Genomic DNA, 25,335 nt, shown 5'->3' with positions numbered 1-25,335 from the left:
TAAGCAAACTGGAGAGATGTAAGTCCATGGGCCCTGACAGGACACATGCACAAGCTCACTGAGTGAGCTGTCAGATGCTACTGTAAGGCCACTCCTAACAGTTAAACATGGTGACTAGGAGAAGTGATGCAAGACTGCAGAAAGAAAAGGTCACTTCTCTAGCCAAGTGCAAGAAGGAGGGCATAGGGAACTGCAGGCCAGTACGTTTCACTTTGGGTCCTGAAAGTGATGAAGGATCTCATCCTGGAAAGCAAGGTGGTTAGACCAGATGACTTCCAGTGTGCCCTTCCTACCTCAACCAGTCTGTGATTCTGTTATCTGACAATTGAGAGCCACTGTAATGGCAGCTGCAAGATGTCAACGAAGTGCATATTTTGGCTGAACCTTATCCTCTTTTCTTTAATCAATAGTAAATAAATAAGGAGCAAAGATTAACACTGAGAAGAGGGTATTGGCAAGTGCTATTATGCTGCTAACATGCAGATATTCACCAGATAAAGCCATTAAATAATACTCAATGTTTATGCAAAGGGTTTTTTATCTTAACAGTTTCTTCTGGAAGACACATTGAAAGAAGTAATAAGTTAAATTTTGCAGAACTGCCATGGCAAACTTTAGAATAAAGTTCTGTCATGAGTTTGTAGTGGTTAAATTGTCTTGAGACTAAGGACTATTAACTAACTCTATTTCCTACTCTTCTTTTATATATATACAGCAGAACATTCTCTCCTGCCACTGAAGAGCTTATCTGCTATGTTCATCAGCTGGTGCATAGCTCCAGACATTCTGCCCCTGCAAGAACTGGTGACATAACCCAGGCTGGACAGATGTTGAGCTGTAAGTTATCTCTGGCACCAGGGAGGAGAGATCCCCATCTGACAATAAATATCTCGCCTTGACGCAAGATGTAGGGAGATAAGCTAGGAATTCCCGACTGTGAGACACATTACTTTAATAATTATAAAAGCTATACAAATTTTCATGGAGGTACAAGTGTCTTACACACACCCTTGAAATGTGCATAACTTCTCCCATGAGTTCAGATGTAAGTTCTGCAGTTATATTCTACGGAATTAAGAGGAAGGATCCTATGTGTTCCCCATCAGCAATCGGATGGTAAACTACATGGAATCCTAATCTATGCTATATCTTTACTAGCTGTAATATTAGGTACCTCAGTTGTGCACTACATATTATCTGGTAGTAGTGTTTCTTTCATTTATCCTCTGTAGTATGTAATCTGTTGAAGTCTTATGTCTGTTAAATTTGTGTTAATTAAATAATTCATTTTGTAATATACCTAATCAACTATTATTAAGAACCTGTGAGTGAGAGTGATCTGGGCTGCAGGCTACCCACAACAGTCCTACTGCCAGAAATCTGAGTCAAAGGCAGGACTTAAGCTCTCCTCTACATTTGTAGCAATGTACACCAAGAACATTGCAAAGAATATTATGGACTTCAATATTTGTTGACACTTTACACATATAGCCATTTCCAATTAACCAAAGTATCTCAGATCATTAAAAAATGGTTGTTCACTCTAAATTTTATGTTGATTTAATTACATATACTTATATTTCTGCAGCAGTTTGTATTTGGGTAACCCAAATTTTGGGTTACAATCCAAAACAAGTATTTTGTCCATAGTGGATCTTATGAAGCTCTTTGACTGCTACTTGTGTCCTAAGGTTGATTTACTGTGTTGAGAGAAATAAACTGAGGTTATAAAAGCAGATGACCAGCTCTCAGGTAATAGAGAACCCATACAAGACAGGAATTTGGACTGATGGTTAAATTTTCTGATGCTTAAGATGGCAAAAGTGATGCTGGAATTTCATAAGTATTGCTCTGGATGAGAAATTTACAATGTCTGATAAGGACTAACTGTTCTCTGGAGCTTCTCGTGCATTGAACGCATTAAAAAAATCTTCACCATTTTGCTGAAATGCATTAATAAATTCCAAAACTCTTAAGGAGAGACTGGGTTTAGACTTCTGTTTCCTAGAAAATCAAACAACCAGACAAACAAGCAAACAAAAATTACACTGACAGACTTTTCCAAAGAACAGTGCTAACTGAATAGTTCTCCTATGGCCTGCAAACACAATTGCAATACATGAATAAAAAGCTCACAGATAAATGTCTGCAGTGCATGGCAAATAACATGCAATCCAGGGAAGTAATAAGAATCATTAATGTGAAGGCAGCATTGGAGAGCTGTAGGATGCAGCACCTGACAGCACTGAAAAGTGCAGATATCAGATGTATTAAGGGAGGCTACAAAAATAATGACTTTTATACAAGTTAGGTTGACTACAAGAGCTGAAGGGAGCATATGAAAATCCTCTATCAAATTATGATGACTTGCTTTTCATTAGAGATGAGAGTGAGATAGAGATGGGATTAGGGATAAGATTCCTCACCAAGTGAGGAAAGACTCAATTAGGGCTTCCTCAAGGGCAGCCACTGCTGACCTTTCAGACCAAGAAGGGAAGCAGCAGCATGACTGTAAGCAGCATGACAGCATGATTTGTCCCTGAAAGGGAAACTGGAAAAGGTAAGAAATAACCCTGCAATGCAAAGTACCAAAACACTGAAAGTAAATTAAAAGTACCATCCAGCTCTCTAGTAAGAATATAAGAAAAGTCTCTTCTATTTACAGCAAAATGTCGTCTGTCAAGCAAAGCAGTATTGCCCTTCAGGTCAGCCTAAGGTGTGCTGAAGGACTCTGTGTTTTGGAGAAGCAAGAGTGAATTCATGTACACAAAATATAGCTGTTGGTAGGTTTGGGAAGGGCCTCTGCCTAGATCTCTATTCACTAAGTTCTACAATTTTTGTCCAGTTTTTTCATTTGCTCCTATATGTCTGATCTGATTACAAAAATAATCTGGAAACCAGGCTAGAAGGAAAAGCAGGTGTGTGGGATAGTGCATTGAATGGAAAAAGTGACGAAACCAATGGAAGACCATTCAAATTTATGGGACATTCATGCTTGAGTGTTTTTTGCCTCCAACAGGGATGGGTGATGACAGAAAAAAATGGAAAGAGTGGAGCAGGGAGCACTAATCAATTAGCAACAACTTTTACCAAAATAAAACAACACTGATGTTGCAAACCCTCTAATTTGTCATAAATTATTTTGTGTTGAGGTAGCCTCAATGTGTGAAATATTCCTAAACACAAGGTCTAGTAGAAACAAAATGTTTCTACATTTTATTCTTTCTAATGATTCACAATGTTTTTTTTAGGATTATTACAGCTGTTTTCAGAACATTAAATTTTGGCCACACAACCAGCTTACACTATTTTAGGAATTTGTACTCTCTTCTCGTGCTGTACATCTTTACTCAATATTAAAATGATCTAAAGTGAAATCACATGCTGAAAAAAAAATTACTTTCAGAGACTAATTATCAGTCGATGATTTTGCACTCCCTGCAGAAATCTCACTAAGAAAAGAAAATTATAGATGAGGACATACATCTCCTTCATTCACAATATTTTACATTCTCAGTCCTGTTCTGGGATTTCAAATGCCAAATTTAGCTGCCTCTGCCAATGGTATCATCTTGATTAATAATGATTATTGCTCTACTAATAAAGACAGCTATTTTTGAAAAGGACAGTCAATTTAGAAAAACATTCAAATTTCTCTCTCCCGCAATGGAGCATCACTAGAAAACAGAGGAGGCACACACATTCATTTTGACCCTAAGGCAAGTCAAAATATGCATAGCAAAACAATTAGAAATTGCTCAGTGTTACCTTGGCCCTATTCAACACCTAGTACCATTATGCATGTGACAAAGAACGAAAATATGCCAAGGCAGAGAAATGGATAAGAAAAAAGTGTTTCCCATTGTTAATGGACAAAAAGACCCAATGTTATTGCTTGGAACATCCTCAACCCTATTTACAAGTACATAGCCCTGGGCTGCAACTTTCTTTTCAAGTTGGACCCAACAAAAAACTTTAATAGTTATTTAAGACTTAACTAGACAAAGCCAGAGTTGACCAGACCTGGTGTCACTGGCAGTCCTGCTGTGAAGGAATGGTTGGACTCAATGATGTCCAGAGGTCTGCTTTGATCACTGTGTATCAAGGTGTCTCCCCTAGTACACAACGACCAGGAGAAGTGGGAGCCCTGAAACCATCTTGCGATCTCACCACACACAACTGGGTCTTCTAAAACAGAAGAGGAGCTCAAATCTCAGCATCCTCCAGGAGTTGTGTGATTTCTCATTTCTGAGAAGGGAGAGGAAAGAAGTAAGCAGACAGAGTTGAAGAAAAGAGACCCCATCATCTGCATGCCCTATTCTGCCCCAACACTTTCTTCAGCTTTCTCCAATTTAGAGGCTTCTCACCACAATTCCCTCCTCTATCCCCATCACTGCCCTGGACAATGCCTCTCCCACAAGCATCCCAGCTCTGCTCTCCTGGCTGTGCTTTTATGGGAGTCCCCAGTGTGTATTCCTAACACATTTCTCGTTCCTGCCTCCAAAAGATGATGTCTGTCCCCCTTCCATTTTGAAAATCATACTCTTTTCTCATTTTACTTCTCATTCCAAACACTTATAAGTTACTCAAAGTCCTTTAAAATTTTCTCCTCAATTTAGAATCATTCCATGCTGTTGTCCAAATATTATGCCGTTTTTCCTATTGTACAAAATTACTTGTTTTGACATCTGTATGGAAGTTACTCTGATACATTTTCAATTTCTTTCAGCAAGCTGTAAATGAATACTCCCTTCATCAGAAAAAAAGGCTCAAAGGCACATTAATATTGTAAATGTTCCTAGCCAGCATCCTCACAAATTTCTATCAAAAAACTTGCTGTGCTTCCCCATGCTAAGTTGTATTCCTGTAGCTGGTCATGCGAGATAAAGAAAATAAAATGGAAATGCTATTTATAGTCAGAGCAGACTACTTTATCAAAGGAAACAGCTGTCATTTTTTTTTTTTTTCTGAGATAAGCAAACAAGCTGAGAGAAGAAACCAAGGGATCTGTAGCATTGCCTCAGAGCTGCAGGCTCTTGCGTTTCTCTGGTTCCTTGAATCTCATTACTCATTGTCCTCTCATCCTACTGTACATGCACATCTGTTGGAATTCATTTTGAGAATGAAGATACAGTCTGGAAGGGCCATGTAGAAAACTGTATTGCTTTGCATGTTTTTCAATCCCATGAGAGCAGGACTGTGATGGATACAGCTCCATCTCTTTCAGTCAGCTTCATTAAATTCCTCCTGAACTGCTCCTTCCAGCCAGCATGCTGACACTGCCTTCACCCCTCAGGGAGCCTGAGCCTCACACCTGGATGTCAGAGAGCTCTGTCTAGTGGAACTTGCTCTAAATGGGACTTGGAGGTTCCCAATTTTTGCTGGGGAAAGCAATAAGTCTGCACAGCACTCCAGATCCTGGCCTCTTTTCACCCTTCCTAGCACCGAACCACATTATTCAGGGTATTCTTCATGCCTGTGTTACCTTTTTTTTTGCATTTTCATAGCAACTTTAGGAATGAAGAAAGTAAAAAAAAAAAAAAAAACAAAAATGACACAAAACCAGGTTTGGCATATTTGTTTCTTGGCTGAAAAAAAAGAATATTTTTCTTTTCTATGGTAACAGTCCAACAATGATGACAAATAGGAAAAGGAGCTCAAAAAAGAAAGAATATTTTGATCATCTACTCTACAAAATTCCTTTACAATTTGGAATATGAAATCTAACCCAACAATTTTTGCAGTCTTTCACAGATCTTCTTTTGTTATTGCTATACTTAAGAGGAAAGTGCCACCATATTTTAAAACAAATTTTTCTCCCTAGAGAAGACAAGCATCAGACATGCAAGTAAAACATTAATGAGACTGTTTCAGCGTCAACTCATCTATATAATTTTGAGATTCAGTTTCTAGTTAGTCAGCAGGGACTCCAAAGTACATCCTAAATATTACTCCCTCCTACATAATATTATCATTATAACATGCTCAATTTTGTATAATTTTAAAAGCTACATCTTAGTGAGTTCACAGTCTCTGTCACCCTTATATTATACTACACAGCAATTTTAATTCCCTCTAAGGAAAAACAAACAAAAAAAAAAAGGAGAGTGAAAAGAAGCTTAATGCAATGCATGGAAGAACAGTTTTGTGTACAACTATTAGGATTCATTCATACTTTTTGTAAGTTGAAAAACATAGCAAGCAGATTTCATTCAGTGAATTATTGGAAATTCAGCTACTCTATGCCCTTTCTTCCACCTAAGTACATGAAATAGCTCTTTTAAAGATGGTGAACTTCAGATGCCACAAGGTGGAAATGTTTCAGAACAGTCCTGAGATTTCTTGGAAAATTCTATTTATCAGTAAGTCATTACTACAATCGTATCATAAAAGACCATCCCTAAAAAACCAAGATACCTAATGCATAGATTCTGAGTTGTAAGAGAATGGTTAGCAACACAGTTATGATAGATGACCAATACACTCTGTATATCTGCATGATGCATTCAGTCTGAATACACCTATACCAGACCAATTTGACATCTTTCTATGGTTATTATTTTTGTTTAAATAATGGAAAGGAAGGATTCATTAGCATAATAATGTTTAATGAGGCATTGATAGTTTCCACATGGAACATTGTTAGTCACAATGGAGATGGTAAGGCCTTGGGAAAGAATTAGGAGAACATGAAGTCTTGGCTAAAACAGAAGGCAACGGGATGCATGGAGTGCAGAAACACTGGGATGGAGAGTGGGCATAAGGAAACCATAAAATGAATGTATAAAGTCCACAAGACAGCATTCAAGAAGTAGCATGATAAAAATGAGAAAAACTCGGACATTGTACTTGGTGGGTAACATACAGAAAGACACTTGAGCTAAATAAGTGTCAGAGATTGAAGTAACTCATGACTTAAATATTGCTATAAAGGAGTTTTACCCATTACAGCAAAAACTGTATAAAGAAGCTAGAATCACAGAAGCCCACCCCTCCTTGAAGATTTCTGACTGGAACTCTGGACTGTGAGTTAAGCTGCCCAGACAAGATAAAGGGGACACTACTGTTCAATCATCTCAGGCTGAGGGAGAAGAATGCATCCACAAGAAAGCCAAACCCAGCAGCTACCCTGAGAATCATCTCTCTCTGAGTTTGGGGTGGGGGAGATCACAACCCTCAGAGGTTTACACAGACTCCTCCTGCAACTGAGGTTGGGAGAACAGGTTTCAGGTGCATGGCATAACCTCTGCTCAGAAGGCACTGAACACCCATCCTCCCTTACACGAATTGGCCCAGCTGTGAAACCCCCACAGGCCATATCCACAGGACATTCATGTAAGAGTCAGCTAAGGGTGTCATAATCCATCAAAGACCCCCCCACCCCACCCCAAGGCTCTCCCTTATTCCAGAGGCCTTGCACCACAGGACTGCACATGATGCAAAGTGATGCAACCGATCCAGAGTCTGCTGCAAGAGACTGCGTAAAACTGTCCCCCACAGAGGGGAAGTACCTGGGCATTCCCACCTGGCCTGAGCATATTTTAATCCATCAGATTCTATGCTTTTCAGGGGGACCTACACCACCAAAAAGACCAGTTGGAGAGGATGAATGGGATGACGGTGGGATCCAGAGAGTGGTGATATTTTCTTTATTCTGTCTCTGTCACTCTTTCTGTCCCCCCACCTCTTTTCTATTTTTTATCTTCCTTTCTCTCTTTTTCTCAGTCTCTCTCTCTCATATTTGCTATCAAATAGAATCCATACTATTATTTTGACATATGATCTTCTTTGTACTTTAATTCAGGCAAAAGCATTTCTAATAATATTAAAACTGGACTGTAACAATAAGTTGGAAACCTCTGCATGTAAAGAAATGCCAGATACTCCCTAATCACAAAATTTCTATGGAATATCTATGGAATGACATGAACCTAAAAAGGCAAGTGTGATTCCTGAAAGGACTAGAAGATTAATACTAGGCTAAGTAGAGATCAGCTCCACAAATCTTGTTCAAATAGGAACAAGAGCTGAGAAAGGTTATGAGAATAAACAAGAAAACTGAAATCATAAAAAGCACAAGCTATCTTCCTAGTTATCCTCATATCTATTAAATCCAAGTGCTCTAGAAATACATTAATAAAGATCAGTCATCAGAAAGGGTAGCTAACAGTTGATACCAGATACAAACTGGCAATTAATAAATCATGCAGTATCCAAACTACTGTTAGTCTTTTTACTTTCATCTTTTATCTTTAATATTTACTCCCTCTGAAAAGTCACTGACAATATCCAATGTCAATCCACAAAACTATTATAGAAACTTGACAGGAAAAAATTATACTCATTTCAATTATTAGAAATCTTCCTACTGGAAGTGAACTTGAGAGAGAGGAAAGAAATAGTGCCTTTATAATTAAGGCATATTTATTTGCCTCATTTTAGTGCAGGCAAGTAGCCATACATATATAATCAGACCTGTCTCTAGAGCAGATATTTTGAAAGCTTCCTTATGCTTGGCATGAAAGGAGGAAAAGCATTTCTGCAGTACATTGCCAGGGACAGGTATTTCTCAACTCCAGCAGTGTTAGCTTAACAAACATCTTTGTTTCAATCATGCTTCAGCAGGATTTTAATAAGTAGGTTCTTTAGGGTATATCAATGAAGATGAAATGTTGTGTGGCACAGAAGAGCCACTGAACACACTTTTCTAAATCTTCCTATGTGGAAAGAAAACATTTTGCCCCTTGTCCTGCAGAGTCAGGAAGGCTAGTTTTCATCATCCAGTAAAAAGATCCCTTCATGGTAGCACTGACTCTATGCACAGGCAGTTTGAGTATATATGTTAAAAACAAAAAAGGCACACTTAAAACACAAATTCAAAAATTAGAATTTATTCATTGAAAGTATTTTCTGATTCAAATAAAGAGAGGTCTTAAAAATTATCACAAAGAGGACTAATCATCTGCTAATGTCATGATCAGAGGGAGCACAGAAGTGCTAATGCAATTGCTAAGATGGCCTGCAGATGGGACATTTGTGAGTTCAGGTTTGCTAGAGGCTTAAGTGCCATACACTGTCCTGCGTTCCCTCATGAACAGGACTGGAACAACAATCCTGTTATTGTATTTCTTCTTCCAAAATGTTAGGCAGATGGACTCACAAGCAGTGTCAGCTTTACCAATGTTACCCCTTCCACGGTAAATGGAAGAGCAGACATATTTTTACTGGCTTACCCATGGCGTACTAAGTTTCCCCTACAGTTAGGAAATGTCTTTCCATTCCATAGCTATGTCTGGTTTGTTCCACCAATGTAACATTGAATATCTTGATTAGGCAAGGATTTATTCCTCAGGAAAGGAATGTCAGAGAGCTCAACCTTCGGCAAGACGGAAACATCCCCCTCTTCTGCCCTCATTAATGCTCCAACCCTCAACTAGTAGAATTTTTCTTGAAGAACATGCTGCATGTTACAGTTCAAGTTGGTTCTGGGACTGTGTCATTCTCTGATTTTCCTCCATCCCATGAGTGCTGCATACAGGTAAAGCCTTATAAAATAAGAACCTTGTTACCCTTTTAAAATTATGGCTCAGGCCTTCTACTTTGGCTAAGTACAGCTAACAGCTAGCCTAACAAGTTCCCGTGAGAAAGGAATATATACCTGTAAAAAATAGTCTTCTAGCTGTGAGAATAATTCTGTACCCACAAAAAAAGAATGTAAACATCATTAAAGAGGAAAGCTTTGACAGACACATACACTATCAACTACTAACCAATGAACTATAAGTAACTAACCAATTAGAATTAAACACAATGCCTTTAGAAACCTATATAAATATGAGCTGTGAAAAATAAAGATTGGCTATTGTGGAGAACTTGTGGGTCTCTACTGTGACACATGAGTTACGACATTCTCCTTCCCCACACTCCTCCAAAACCCACATATCTCCACCAACTCTACATAGATAAGTGGAAAATTTCTGTGGTCTCCTCTGGCACCTGGTTGAGGAATGGAGCCAACATAGGAAAGCAGCGAGAGAAAGGCCACTAACATCTCCAGTCTTCTGTTCTTGCTGCTGGAGCCAACACAATCTGCAGCTGAGAGTCCAGAATTAGTGGAACTTTGAGGATACAGTTCTGTGCTAGTACCAATGCTTCACACCACTGCTACTGTCTGATACAGCATCACACACTTTCATTTAGGGTTGTGGCAGTGACTCAGTATCAGCACATGCTCTTTTTTAGTACAGATCTCTGCTGGTGGCAGAAAAATCTTCAGTAAAGATAAGTTTTTTGATTGCAATTGATAGATGCTGAGCCCACTAGTGGGTGTAAGCAAACTAAGGAATGAAAAAAACCCCAGGAACCTGAAGTCAATAAAAGTAATTTTAGAACCTAAGAAAGACATATTCACTGGCAAGCAGTTAGCATTTCCTTTTTCAAAAACCGTAAATGCCTTTAGTATAGTAATAGGAAAGAAAATCATAGCATAAAACAGTAAAATGGAATAGGTGTCTGAATCTCCAAAGACTAAGATATAAATATGGTTTGCTTTGAAAAAATCTAGATGTTTGTCAAATTTAGATTAGGAAATCCTAAAAGCTTTTTTCCTTTGCCTCATTTTGTCTCTTTACAGAGCAGGGAAGTGAGTCTAACCCACAGGAGAAAATCTCATTGCCTTCCAGAGTAGAAGAACAAGGACCAATATGCTAAGGAAGCAGAGTGTAGTCACCCATTTAAAATAGCAAGTGTGACTCAGATTTAGTTCATTATTTCTTTGTCAAACTGGGAAATTCTTAATCAAATGTGAACGAAGGGGAGCTGAACTCCAAATGAAATAAGTTTGTATTGAAGAGGTAATGGGGAACAGAACCCTTTGAAAGAATTTAAATCACATTACAGACAGAAGTTAATCTAGAATGGCAAACCTGACAAAAATACTACCTTAAAATGTATTTCTTTTGCCAGTAAATGGCGTGTAGCTCTTTCCCTCCAGAGACAGCTGGCCAAAGGAAACAGGCAAAAAACTGATAAGAATACGTGTGCCAGCAGCATATACTTTTTCGTATATTGGAATGAAAGTAAAGCGCACAGCTCAGTATTCTGTTCAAGGACATAACCTATGATTAAGTGGTAACATATCATTTGGCAAACTGCACATGTGGCAGTGCCAGCAGCTGGGATATGGAACACCTAGGAGACACAACAGTTTATGGTCTATGGTGGAACCACCCTGTGTTGGAAGACTGGCACAGGACAAGTGTCAAATTTGTGCAACATGTTTGATAACTTTTTTATTACGGTCAAGACTGTTCTAAAAGTGAAAACAATATTGTCAACAACAATAAAAATACATGTACGAGGACTTTTCTAATGACATTTTAAATATTTCTATGAATTCCTGCTGCTGTGGGAAGAAAATCAGTATTCACTATTGAGGTTGCTTTACTTCACAGTATGGCATCCTACTAAAATGCATAACAACATTTTATTAGTGTTCACACCGCACTTCTGTCATGGATATTACTCTAAATTTAGAAATCAACTCTAATAAACTATTTTGAATTATTTGTCTTACAACTGAACTTCAGCATCTGATGCACTGTAGCCAGTGTGCCTAATTATGGTAATTTGCCTTGGCAACTGTCATCTATGATGTTATCTGCTGAAAACTGTTATCTGCTTAAGACTGTATGGTTGTGTGTTTTAGTCATCTAGTAAGGACAGGTTTGTGCAAGCCTGTTCACCTCTCCTCCTTCATTCTCTCTAATTGAAGCTACACAATGCAAGTAGGAAAAATAAACTGAAAAATTCAGAGTCAAACACTAGCATATTTGATTGACAGTTGATTGAAAGAGAACATATTATAAATATTCCATTATTTATTCCAAAACTCCTAACAGCCAAAGTATTAACAGGTTTAGAATTATATAAACACCAATTTTTAAGTTACCCATTTATTGCAGAATCATCTAGATTGGAAAAGGCCTCTGAGATCATCAAATCCAACCTCTGGCCAGACATCCCCTTGTCAACAACTTCATGGCATTGAGTGCCACATACAGTTGGTTTGTTTGAGCATATCCAATGATGGAGACTCCACCACCTCCCTAGGCAGCCCATTCCTATGCTTGACAGCCCTTTCCATGAAGAAATTTTTCTAAGGTCCAACCTGAACCTCCCTTGGTGGAGTTTGAGGCCATGTCCTCTCACACGTTACCTGGGAGAAGAGACTGACTCCCACCTGGCTACAAACTCCTTTCATGCAGTTATAGAGCCTCCTTTTCTCCAGGCTAAACCCCAGCTCTCTCAATACCTCCTCACAGGACTTACGCTCTAGACCCTTCCCCAGCTCAACTGCCCTTCCCTGGACATGCTCCAGACCCTCAATGTCTTTCTTGTAGGGAACACAGGATTCAAAATGTGGCCTGACCAGTGCCCAGTACCTGGGGAGATTCACTTCCCCAGTCCTGCTAGCCACACTTTTGCTGATACAGGCCAGGATGCCACTGCCGTTTTTGGCCTCCTGGGCACAATCTGGCTCATGTTTAGCTGCTGACAGCAAGCCTGGGTCTTTTTCACCAGACAGTTTTTCAACCACTCTATCCCAAGTCTGCAACCACTGCAAGGGCACTTGGCCTTGTTGAACTTTAATCCATCAATGTAATCTGTCCAGATCCCCCTGCAGATTCTTCCCATTCTCTAACAGGTCAATACTCACACCCAAAAATTTATCTACTCTACTCAAAGTAAGCCAGCATACATTACCTGGGTGGTATGACTGTCTAACATGCATACATATATGAGAAAAAAACAAACTGCAACAAACAACAGTCCAATATATCTTCCTGCTTAGCCTGAACATGAGTAACTACATGTGTACTGGAGAATTAAATTAATGCACCCTCTTTTTATCTTTATAAATCTATAATAAATCTTCACAAAGAAGTATTTAAATTTATAAATCTATAATTTTTTATATCATGTGACATAAAATGGAATGGCTGGTAACCAATTTAATTTACATATTTAATTTTCTTTTTATTTTACACAGAATTGATAGAATTAATTTTCTTCACAGTGGCTATTAGGGTGCTGTGTTTTGGATTTGTGATGAAAACAGTGTTAATAACATAGGGATGTTTCAGTTATTGCTGATCAGAATTTACTCAGAGCCAAGAGATTTTCTGCCTCTCACACCATCCTGCCAGTGAGGAGGCTTTATATGCACAAGAATCTGGGAGGGGACAGAGCTGGGACACCTGACCCCAACTAACCAAAAGGATTTTCCATAACATATGGTGTCATGACCAGCATATAACCTGGTGGAAAAAAAGAGGAAGTGGGATAATAATATTCAGAGTAATGGAATTTGTCTTCTCAAGTGACCATTACATGTGATGAAACTCTGTCCCAAGAATTGCTGAACACCAACCTGCCAGTGGGAAGCAGTGACTTAATTTCTTGTTTGTTTTGCTTGCATGCACTGTTTTTGCTTTAGCTATTAAAGTGTCTTTATCTCAACCCATGAACTTTCTCACCTTTGTTCTTTCTATTCTCTCCCTCATCCCACCAGGGAGGGAGAGAGTGAGGGAGGAGCTATGTGGTGCTTAGTTGTGCTTGGGGTTATACCACAACATTTACTAACATTAGAAAACTTTCAGGGAATGAAATAAAGTTCAACCAAATAGTTATAGTAATGATCTAGCCTAGTTTTTAAAAATGTTTTTATAGACTTTTCTTAAGTTTCATTTTGTAAGTAAAGGCATGCAGCTAGAGTAATAAAATTACAAGGCAACTAAAATATATTAACTTCTTATGATTTACAAGTATGTAAATTTTTATTGTATATTACCAATTTTACATGTTTCTTCATTTTGGAATTGCAAGTCTAGTAGCAAGGTGCATCTCCCTCTTATCCTACAGCTGTGCAGCCCTAAGTTGAGGTGTCCACTTGTAACCACTCCCAAAGAAAAAACTCATCTTGTGTTTAACAAAGAGGTCAGGATGGAAGGATTGAACTACCCTTGGATGTGCCTGTTACTATTAGAGTTTACTGCCTTCAGGTTAAAGGGTTAGACTACAAGCCTCACTTTTCCTTGGCCAAAGTCAGGTAAGAGGAGTCCTGGTGGTATGCCAAGCAGTGTAGCTTCTTGCATGAACTGGGTTCAGAGATGTTTATTCTGCAAACCAAGAGGCGCAATAGATATGTAAAATTGAAATGAATTTATTTATTTACTATACCTGTCCTTGCAGGAGGTTACAAGCAACTCCTAATGACTTCAGGTTGAAGCTGAAGCCTTCTATCTGGACGTTTTTATTTCATCTGAGTAGCCCTCAGTTTTATTATTTGCTCTATGAAGGATAGACATCTGCATGATTATTGCAGGACTGTAGACTAACAGGTCCTGGTCAGTAGAAAGCTTCTGGGCAATTATTGCTGTGTGGGAGAGAGGAATGTGCCTTCATATCTCTTTTTACCTGAGAAAGGTGGAAGATGGACCAGGGATGCCATGTTTGTTTTTTTTTTCTGCGTAAGGATCTAAGCAGCCAAATGGGGCAAATGAAGCAGACACCAAAACAATTTCTAATCTCTGATTTGGCTAAGAGACACTGGTGCTCAGCCTGCACAAGTGGGCCTGAAGTCCAGTAGTTCAAACTGACAGCCTCAAATTGCAACACTTCTTATTTCCTGTTTTGCCTGATCCTAGTAAAGAACAACTAGTGTTTTGAAGATAGAATTTCCTGTGTAAGACTGTAATTTGATGATGGAACAGATACAATTTTAAGCTGCCTTGTAACATAGAACATAGTGGTAATGTTGTACAGGCTCACCCTGCTAGTTAAAATTAGTCCACCTTAGTAACATGAATATGGTAATTATAGTAGTAATGATAGGCTGTTATTATGTAGTAGTTATGACAGGCTGTAGTTATGATAAAAGTTAAGGTATCGGTTCTACTGTATTAAGATGCTCAGCAAAGAAAAGTATATAATGCATTTGTAACCTAAACTAGGGGTCTCCAGGTCTGCCTGCAGCTGCAGCTGACAGCTGTAGGCACAGGTTCTCTCGCCCATGACTCTGGACTGCTCTAACATCTTGGATATAATAAACTGCATTTTGAAGAGCTGCCTGGAGTCCTGCATCTCTCATTTAGGCTCTTACATACCTATGTTTTTCAAAGACCACACTGGATAGCTCTTGCAGAGGACCAAGTATGACAACATACCTTGCACTTTGTGCAAAATGAGTACCACTTCTCTGCTGCACACTAGATAATTTGATAAGAATATGGTTTTGCATCCACACATGATCCATATGAAAATTTTGCTGCAGGGCAGTTTGCTGATCCATTCTGCCAGTATGAACAGTTATGGAAATGAGCCCTGTATTAATGATAAATTTCATATATTCTTCTGCACTAAAAAAAAAGATGCAAGATTCTGAGAATAAAAAGTATGGGAAACATGAGGAGAGCCTGATAAGCATATTGTCAGGCACTCTTGAAATTACTTCTGCCTGGGGCTGTGCAAATACCTAATTCCTTAGTTTGGCTGATGTATTGAAAAGCTAAAAACCTCAGCAAACTGTTATCCACTACCAAAACAAAATCCAACATGATTTGCTTTATTCAAATTTAATGTAAGTTTTTCCCTTTCCTCATAAGGGTTTGAAATTAAACACAACAGACAAAACCACTGGAGGGTTTCTGTAGGAGTCATTTTTTTACTCAAATATACAGGAGGCAGTACACACATCCAAAATGCAAAATGTCTAGATCAAATTTTTTTAAAGGGTAATCCGAATGCAGCAGAGAATTTGAAAGCAAGACACCCTAAGCAGTAGTTCAAAGTATTTGGCAGTGAGAGTCATGGTATCTTTTGTTGACACCTTTTCCATTTCTATGAATAGTTATTAATCAAATCTCTGACTCAGTGGTGACCCAGTTACTACATGCAACATTAAGGACATTGCCCTAAATTGCAGAAGACACTTGGAATGCAGACACATATGCATGCAGATATTTGCACACACAATTCAGCACTGCATAAGGAAAATTTAGTTGCATATTATCTGGTGAACTTGTATGGAGGAACTGCAGACCACCACCAAAGTTCTAGTCTGTTTCCCAGAACCAGCGTTACTGCAGTAGCATGGTGTTGAACAATACTTCAGCAAATCTGGTTAGTCTTACTGGAGTGACAGTCTTGTGGTCTCAAAGCCAGACACACAGCTGTCTGTCTCAGCTTCATGCTTCCTAATTCCCAGTTATTTTTAAGTGCTTCTTTCAGTTTCTTATATTAAATAGATAAAAATTTCATGCATTGTAGTGAAGTACGCAACTATTTCTTGAAAGACAGTTGCCATTAATAAATACATTTCTCCAGTCCCAAAGGTTTGAAAAACTAGATTTGCTTTCATAATTCGTTTTCAGAATAGCAATTCACCCGTTCTGGGTATTTTTACTTTTTCCAGTTGATTTTCCACTGTCAATTGTAATTGTGAGGAAGTACAAAAGTAACATGTAGGAGGGAAGGAAAAATCTAAACAAATGGTTTGAAAGAAGGCTTTATTTTGCGAACATACTTGCATGTACTTATGAAATTAAATAATCGGTAAAGATATTTAAGGCACTTATGTGGGCTTTGAAAGTTTGTATGAAGTGAAATGTTTTCCCAGCCTGCCTTATATGAAAGCAACAGGCGCTTTTCATATCAACCTGTGCTACAACAAGTGCATTTCACCAAGGAAAATGATGTGGTTTATTTATTTAGTGTATCAATATGCATAAAAATATTCTTATTTGCAGAGAAAGAAAGGGAGGAAATGTGATTAAGTTTTATTACAAAGTTGTCAAGACTGGGCTAGGATATAGCTTCCATACATCAGGAGACCAAAGAGTTGACAGGCATGGAAAGAGAGATGAGCGGGGTTATGAAAGTCTACAGTGTTGTAAGTGGTATGGAAGAAGTTACTGTAGGAATATTCCCAATGTCACAAAACAAGAGCTGGAAAGCACCAAATCAATTCATCAGACAACAAGTCTATGACAAATAAAAGGTAGTTGTTTCCCACAGCACATACTTAGAATATTAATTAGTACCCAGTTACAGTGATGGCCACAAAACTGTGGGGACAACAAAACTATAAAGATGTTGAAAGAGACACTTGGAAAATGAGAGTCTGCAGGTCTTTAAAGACAGCAGTCCAGTTGTTTTTCAAATTAAGATGGCCTCAGAAGAACAATTATATCTCTGCCTCGAAGCACAGCTCCACTTCAGGAGCTACTACACCTGCAACTAATACATGGTGAGCCACATCTTCCTTACTTATATCCCCTTTTAATCAGATGGCAATCAGTTCCATCAGCAGCAGACTCCTTCTTTTTCTGTGTTGAATACATCCCCCATTCCCCATCCCTACTTGCTCCTTTTGTACTTGGGAAGGGGTGAAGTACTGCTGGAAGAACAGATGGAATGTCTTATGACCAGGAGTCCCTCAGAGAGCTAGGTGACAATGCTTTTTTTGCTGTACAGGCAAAGGATTATCTGGAATTAAGGAAGTGGACACAGAGAGATGGTGCAGTGGGAGTGAGGGGAAGTGCTCACATGCAAGAGCATGAAGAGAAAAAATGGAATTCCAGGGAAAGGAACCCACTTCACAATAATTATTCTTAGCTGTTTGCCCTGCAGAGGATGGCTTGCTGCTGAGATTTATAAATAACAAGAGAAAAAGCTTATCCCAAGTGGATGATTGTAACTAACTATTTGTTCATTATCTAAAACTTGGTTCTTGGCCTTTGCTTCTGGTGGAATTGCAATCTAACATTCAGCAATGCAACAAATGGATGATGCTACCATGAAGGCCAGTTATTCATTGTGACCACAGATAATAGACAACAGGGTGAGCATTACACTGAATTTTAAAATAAACAGAATCTCTCTGCTCCCTTTCTCCCCAGCAACACTTTCAAGGCTGTTTGCATGAATCCAAAAATACGTGCCAACACAAGATATTTGCTCTTGCTCACAAAAATAGTTTTATCAAAATTATCCTGTGGGGCTATTACTACAAATACATCCCATGAGGTGAATTCACTGTAAGTAGGACACAGAAGAAGAAATCTCACTTACAGTTTCATCTGTGGTGTCTGTTTCACACAGTCAACACTTTAACTCCAGAAAGTTGTGTCTGTTCAAAAGTCAAGACCATGTTCTTTCCTTTCCATTAAGAGACTTGCACCGAAATATCGGGGAATAATTTTACCATTTTGGGTTACAATTCTCAGTGTTAAAGGGCTATGTTTTCTAGAGCAGAGCTTTTGGATGAGACAAGAAAGTCTGATGAAAACATTCAGTCCTTTTTAACATGTAATGTTGATACTTCAGAGAACAATATTACAGGACTGATCACAAAAATTGAACTAGGTCAGCAGCATTTCTTCTCTCAAAACACTCTTGAGTGCTGCCAGATGGAAACTCTGAGTATGTTATGCCACAAAAACTGCAGAATAATTTTGTAGCCTATAATCATGTCTTAATTCTCACTCTCGTTCTAGAGCTATGTTAATATAGTGTGAGAACAGCCACATAAAGTATTTTGGTGGTATTTGTGACAGCTAATTAGCATATTTCTCAACTGCACTGAGTTTTACACTGTAATGCATAAAATTAATTTCACAAGCATAAGAGAAAAGTTTATTCTCTTCCCTAACCTTTACACTGCATTGGAAAAACATCTGCAGGATTATCTAGGTATACTATCAACAATAATGGCATTTATGTGTAATGTTATTGCTTTTGTGTAAGAGCCTAAATGAGAGATGCTAGACTCCAGGCGGCTCTTCCAAAACGCAGTTTATTACATGCAAGACGTTAGAGCAGTCCAGGGTCGTGGGCGACAGAGCCTGTGCCTACAGCTGTCAGCTGCAGCTGCAGGCAGACCTGGAGACCCCTAGTTTAGGTTACAAATGCATTATATACTTTTCTTTGCTGAGCATCTTAATACAGTAGAACCAATCTATACCTTAACTTTTATCTATAGCCTATCATAACTAATACAATTACCATATTCATGTTAGTATTCTCCAATCACTAAATGTTAGTACATTTCAGTTTAACCTAGAAGTTGTGTTTCAGTTTTCTTGCAGTGGAAAATTCTGAGACCTTTTTTCTACTTACAACATCTGCTGACTTGTTTGCCTGTGCTATCTTTCTGCTTGGTAAAAACATCTTGTTTGAGGTGGGTTTATCCTTTGTTCTGAGTCATAAAAACCCCCTTCTAACTAGCATTCCCTTTGCCTCCTTGGTTATCCAGTAAGACTGGCTCAGCAATTCTTTTCTTCTATATCAAAACTTGCTTCCATCTCTATTCCTTCCTCAGCTTCTACATTCAAAAATCTTCCTGCTAAGCATACATATCTGTGAGACTTTCTTGTCAAACTTTCATCCTTCCCAACACGTTTGTTGTGTTTCTATATGAATGGATAATATATAAGACAGATTGCTAATGTGTTAACAAGAGAAACACAAAAAATCAATTTTGTTTTCATGCTGGATCCCAGTATTAGGTTTTCAAAGACAGAAATGGCAGGCTTGTTTAAATCCCATGGAAATTCACTCATGACACATTTGTGCCTTTAAAAAATCTGCAGTTTTGGATTACAAAAGACCAGAAGTAAATCTAAAGGCTTTGATCCTAAAGCCATTTTTACACAGCCAGCAAAGACATGCAGTGTTCAAAAAGATGTCTACTTATCAGAGTATGTTCAGCTCACAAATTTACTTAACTCGTAACAGAAAGTACTTATGTGTGTTACTCCACACATAAAAACAGACTTGATAAAGAGATTGCAAATGAGGGGCAGTAAAATTGTGTGAGGTACACAAGCTTTGAGGACCCTGCCATCTTGTTTGGTGTAAGTAACCACCATGCCACAGAGGTATTCCAGTGTCACTCTCTTTCATCACCTATACAGAAAGAAAAAGCTAGTCCAAACCTCACACACCAAGAGATAATAGCAGGTTTAAGCTATGACAGGTTTAAGCTATAAAAGACAAAGATTGTTGTATTTTTCCCAACCTGGAAATGGAACTTGAGCTAATTTTAGTAAGGAGGTAATATAAAAGCAGAACTTTATTTGAACATCTTCAGAGGCAATTTTGGAAAGATGTCCACAAAAGCCCATCCCTCCCCAGGGGTAAGTACATTTTTATATGTTCAGAAAATTAGCATAATTGATAAAAAACACCAATTATGAGGACAAGTGGTGATGCAATTCCCTCCCGAGTTCAAGCCCCTTCTCTGGGGTCCCCTTCAGCACTAGTTGTACTTTGCCCATGAAATGTATATCAAAGAGTTGTTCTGAGTTTTGGCTCCCAGGAAGAACCAAGATAGCATGGAGCCCTGTACCCTCCAGAGCTTGGAGTTCTGGCATTTGTTTTGTCTTTCTTCTTAGGGAAAGACCATAGAAAAGTACTGGGAAAACTAGCTACTAATACAATAGGTGACAGAGTTACAAATATATGTGTGAAGAATATTGAGAACATATAGAGGGAAACAAAAGGGAAAACCCAAATGGCATCAAGATCTGTGAGTAACAACAGCAAGGTCCACAATAAAGCATTTTCTTTGTATATTGTTTCCAAATATGCTTGGAAGGCTGACTGATAAAATTGTATGAAATAAACTATCAAATAACTGAGGTGATTTTTGAGAAGAGATACTGATTGCTATCACAGTTATTCTTATTATTAGTTGTACAAAAATATGATATATTCATTCTTGTAATCAATTATACTTATTCAGCTAGCAGTGCAGGTTCTTGTGCCCAAAATGTTGACATTTTTATCAGTGTCATGAAGACAAACCGGTTATAGAACACTCCTAGAGAAGAAAAGTATTTACAGTGCATCTAACACCCACCCAAAAACATCCATACAGATAAATAACCACAATCTTATTTTACAAAAGTACGTTGGCTTTGACTCAGCCCTAAAATAGATCCCCTCTGGCACTGGAGCTGACAGTAGCTGTGGAGTCAGTCTGTACCTTCTCTGAGCTCTGCAGATGAAGAGTGATGATTGTGCATCCTCTCGGGAGGAAGACCTGAAGCAGATGGGGGAAGACAGCACTTCCTATGCAATGGAAATGCACACATGTCCTAGCATGCATTTGGCAACAATGTCCTAACCTGTGATTCACTTAACTACAGTCATCTCAGGAGAAACAGAGAAAAATAAATAAGGCTTAGAAACTGACCTGTTTTTCATTTTCATCCTCCAGTCTCAGCCTGTCTTCAATGCAGTTCCTGGCCTGAAGGAATGCCTTCCTCTGAGCCCTTTCTGTCAAAATTCTCACAAAGACCCCATACAAATTTACACTGACAAAAAGGATTGCATTGGCCACAAGCTGTAAGAAAGGAAAAAAATAAATTAATATTTTAAAATACAGATTTTTATTTCACATTTCTGCTTAGCAAACATATATTAAAAAACTAATTGAAAACTGTGCCTTGCTAGCCACATCACTGATACGTCTTCCTGCAGTGAAACAATTACAGCAGCTATCACAAATCTGGACAAGCAATATTGCATATTACAGAATTTTGCATCTGCTGGATTTAATTTCTTTTAGCTTGTCATCTTAATTCATCATAATTTCTTTCATCAGCCCATTGGCAGATCTGTCTATCTAATAAAGAGAGCAATATCATCAGAATTTGTTCAAATATACCCTGAAAACTCAAATTGTTTTCCAATGCCTTTATAAAGTAAAGATATTATTGGTCCCTTTTTTAATAGTGGAGAAGACAGAGACTGACAAACCTGTGATGGCAAAAAATGTGTGCCTAGATAACCCAAGCTTTCACATTGTGTAGTTTGCAATTGGAACATCTGTTTCTCTTCCCCTATTCACATTAGCAACCATATTGTACTATTTGAGAAATCATCCAAAATATGGTTGATGCCATCTTGCAGCAGATCTCTCAGGAGGTGCTGAGTCCTTTCAGATGATGGCCCTCAGCACAACCCAAGGCCCACCACTACACAATAATCAGCAACCACTGTACTTTGGAACTACTTTTATAAACAGTGTTTTTGTGAAGGACACAAAAATTACTCAACTGCCTTTCTGTGTTTTTTAAATGTTTTAACAATATGTGATAAAGTTACTTAACTAACATAAATAACTGAACAGTCATTTGTACACAACCTCCATGTCAAGGGCAATTCTATCCAAGTTTCTTACCACGCCTCTGAAACATGTCTTCAGATTTTAATTTCTGCAATGCAATGTCTATGTATTTAGGAGGAAGTAGTGCCTTTTTACCCAGTGTCTTTTCAGTCCCAGTATCCTTATATACCCTAGAGCCTACAACAACATCATGATAAGGATTCATGGGACTCACAAATTCCCAAAAATCAGAAATAAGCTGGCATTTAAACTGGCCAAGAGTGAGCAAAATAAGAGCAAAGAAAGACATTACAACAAGTAACACAATTAATGTAAAGTTCCTATGCACCTAAAATAGCTGAAAAAGACCATATAACTGACATTTATTTCCTTTTTCAAGGTATACATTTCAAGGTAATGTGCCTCTACTCTTGCATGATCTACCAACATAAACTGGAGAAGAGACCATTTCTTTTGTTTGCACAGTATAATGAGTCAAAGCGTCCCAACAATATAATCAAATTTTAAGCAAAATAAAACCACAGATATTGTTGCAGAGAATGCTTCCTTAACAAGACTAGGGTTGAAGGTTTATGGTAAGCCAATATGGTAAACAACGACCCAAAATGACATCCCTGATATTTTTAGAGAGACTTTGGGAAATGTTCCACTCTGCAAAAATAAGCAGGAAATTTCTGATGTGCAGAACTAAAGGTAATAAACATCCTACCTCTTACCTCAGAATAGTGGGAAGAATTGAAAGACTCATCCTGGGTCAGTTTTACAGACCTTCATGGATTTACAAGTCCTCTAACTTTTACCTTCAAACTTGATTGTTAATAGTTAACAGGACATAAGCAACAAATTCCCTGCAAATATTCTCACCAGCACAAAATCCAAAGATAACCTGTCACAATAAAAGGAGCCATGCCTAGCATTGGTGGTACTTTTCCCCTTAGTTATCAAAAAAGAAACAATTATCTCACAAGAGGTAAAAGCAGTGAAGAATGGTGCTATAACTTCCTCCTGAGAATTGCAAATTGTAGGTTCATCTGTATTCAGATGAATTTTAACCTCACAATCTCATACACCAGTTACTTATATGCTATTTCAGATGACAATACAGATAGTAAAATTTGAAGATGAAATGCAGTACATGAGCATATTATTTCATGATACAGGCTGAGCATAGATAGTCTGCAATTCCCATTCTGCTTCATTTTGCTTGAATACAGAGAACTGTTTGAGGTACATAAATTTTTTATCACAAGTTAGCACCTACTAAAATGAAATAACTATAGACATTCCAGTGGAATCCTATTTTTGGAGATATGAATATGACCACACTCACCTTATCCTTGCATTTTATCATGCCAAAGTGTAGCGACAACAGTGTATTTTAAACCTAATTCTTCAAGTGGAATAGTATAAAAATAGAAAGGATTTTTAAAGGTTGTATTCAAAGACAGTGAAGAGAGCCCACAGAATGAACAAAGCTGACAGTTACAGGCAGTGCAACTACTTGACCCTCTCCATATACAAAAGAGCTGGTAATAACACAGGGTGAAAAGTTATCTTTTTGTGCTGATATCAGAGTGGCTCAACACACAAATAGTTACCTCTACAGACAATAATAATAATTTAAAAAAAAGTCAACTCAGTTTCTGGATTTCAACTGGAAGTAGTAAAAGATATAATATTGTAACAATCTTCTAACTGACTATCATTATGATTTCACTCAAGCAACAGTGATCACCTGGTCTAGGGGTAACCAGTAGGTGGGTTCCTGCCACTTTCAGGCTCAGCAGGGTAAGTAATTTTCTGGCACGCTTTGAACAGTTTAAGATAAAACAGAGACTTAGCTGTCAGCTCTGGCCTGCAGGGAATCAGGAAAGTGATAAAGCAAGTAAAAGATTCATAGATTTCAAAATGTGAGAAAAGAAAGTAGGGCAGATTGCCTCCTGAGGTAAGATTTCTTTTCCTCCACAACCTGTTTTTACTTAATTACTATTTTTCTCCCAATTGCAATGAAATACTAGTCTTTCTCTCTAGGTTTCTCAAATGTGCACCATTTTCCAGTCCTTTCATTTTAATATGTACCTCCTTACCTATACACATATATGCATATATATATATATATATATATATATATATATATATATATATTTTATATATATGTATATATTTTAGATATATACATATATATGTGTATAATATATATTTATATTTATTTACATTATGTCCCATAATTCCAGGAAAAATTGTGAGACTTGCTGTTAAAACTAAGGAACATTGAAAAGGTACTACGGCATTCAGAACTGCTGAAATATGAAGGATTTTCATTTTAGGTTATTCCTACATTATTTACTATACTACTGCTTAGTGCTCTTCAGGTTTCACCATAACTTTTTATTTATAGAACTACCAAAAAACTATTTTCCTTGATGCAATACAAAATGTTTTGAAGATAATTTTATGCTGCAAACTTTAAAACAATGTTATTCAATTTTATGCTGCAAACTTTAAAACAATGTTATTCTTTCAATCCATAATGAGATTACAGGTCAGCCAGAACACAAAAAGATTAACAGGGTCATGAAAGCCTGTTTCCAAAATGATTTTTTTGTCACTGTCAGTGAATCTTCTATCATTCATTCTGCCTATTGCAGCATTTCAGTATGAACATTCTGAGCTTTAAGATTCTCTGGTCCTTAGCTGGTTACACTCCCTGCCAGCAGATGAATTCTGGCATCGTCATTTGTGTGAGTGTGTTATCAAAGGCAGACTTCCAATATATCTAATCTTTATGGGCTGCCTGGAGGCTGGAACCTCCAGCAGCTGTTACAACCAAATGTCTGTCTCTCTCTCTTGTTTATTTCTCCTTTGCATTTTTTGGGTCTCAACTTACTTTTGGAAGGGAACTTGAAGAGTGCAATACAGCAATACCCATCAAGGAGTGAGCAAATAATTCTAGCAGTAGACATATGTAAAACACATATGCATACACAGAGCTTGAGGAGTTTCATTAAAGATCTGCTTTTTATTCCCCACATTCATCTCCCTCTTCTTGAGTCTCCCACAGGATTAGTTGAGAGACTCTTTGAAGAGTCTTTTGAAACTTTCTTCCCTATTCCAGATAGGATTTATTCTCTCCTTTTTTT

General features: G+C 37.9%; 1 protein-coding gene across 2 annotated transcripts in view; it reads right to left on the bottom strand.

Moving 5' to 3' along the window:
• Positions 1–25,335, bottom strand: part of ADCY1 (adenylate cyclase 1) — a 157,174-nt gene that overhangs the window by 92,313 nt on the left and 39,526 nt on the right. For both annotated transcript variants that reach the window (XR_005627784.1, XM_039712161.1), the window contains exon 2: positions 21,260–21,409. Coding sequence is in view for 1 of the 2 variants with exons in the window: in XM_039712161.1 (XP_039568095.1) it covers positions 21,260–21,409 (150 nt within the window). In the remaining variant the exon portion in view is untranslated. The remainder of the gene's footprint in view (positions 1–21,259; positions 21,410–25,335) is intronic.

The sequence above is a fragment of the Passer montanus genome, unplaced genomic scaffold (assembly GCF_014805655.1).
Source record: "Passer montanus isolate IOZ18808 unplaced genomic scaffold, ASM1480565v1 scaffold26, whole genome shotgun sequence".
Lineage (NCBI taxonomy): Eukaryota > Metazoa > Chordata > Aves > Passeriformes > Passeridae > Passer > Passer montanus.
The sequence above is the reverse complement of the archived record's forward strand: the minus strand, read 5'-3'. Positions and strand labels throughout refer to the sequence as shown.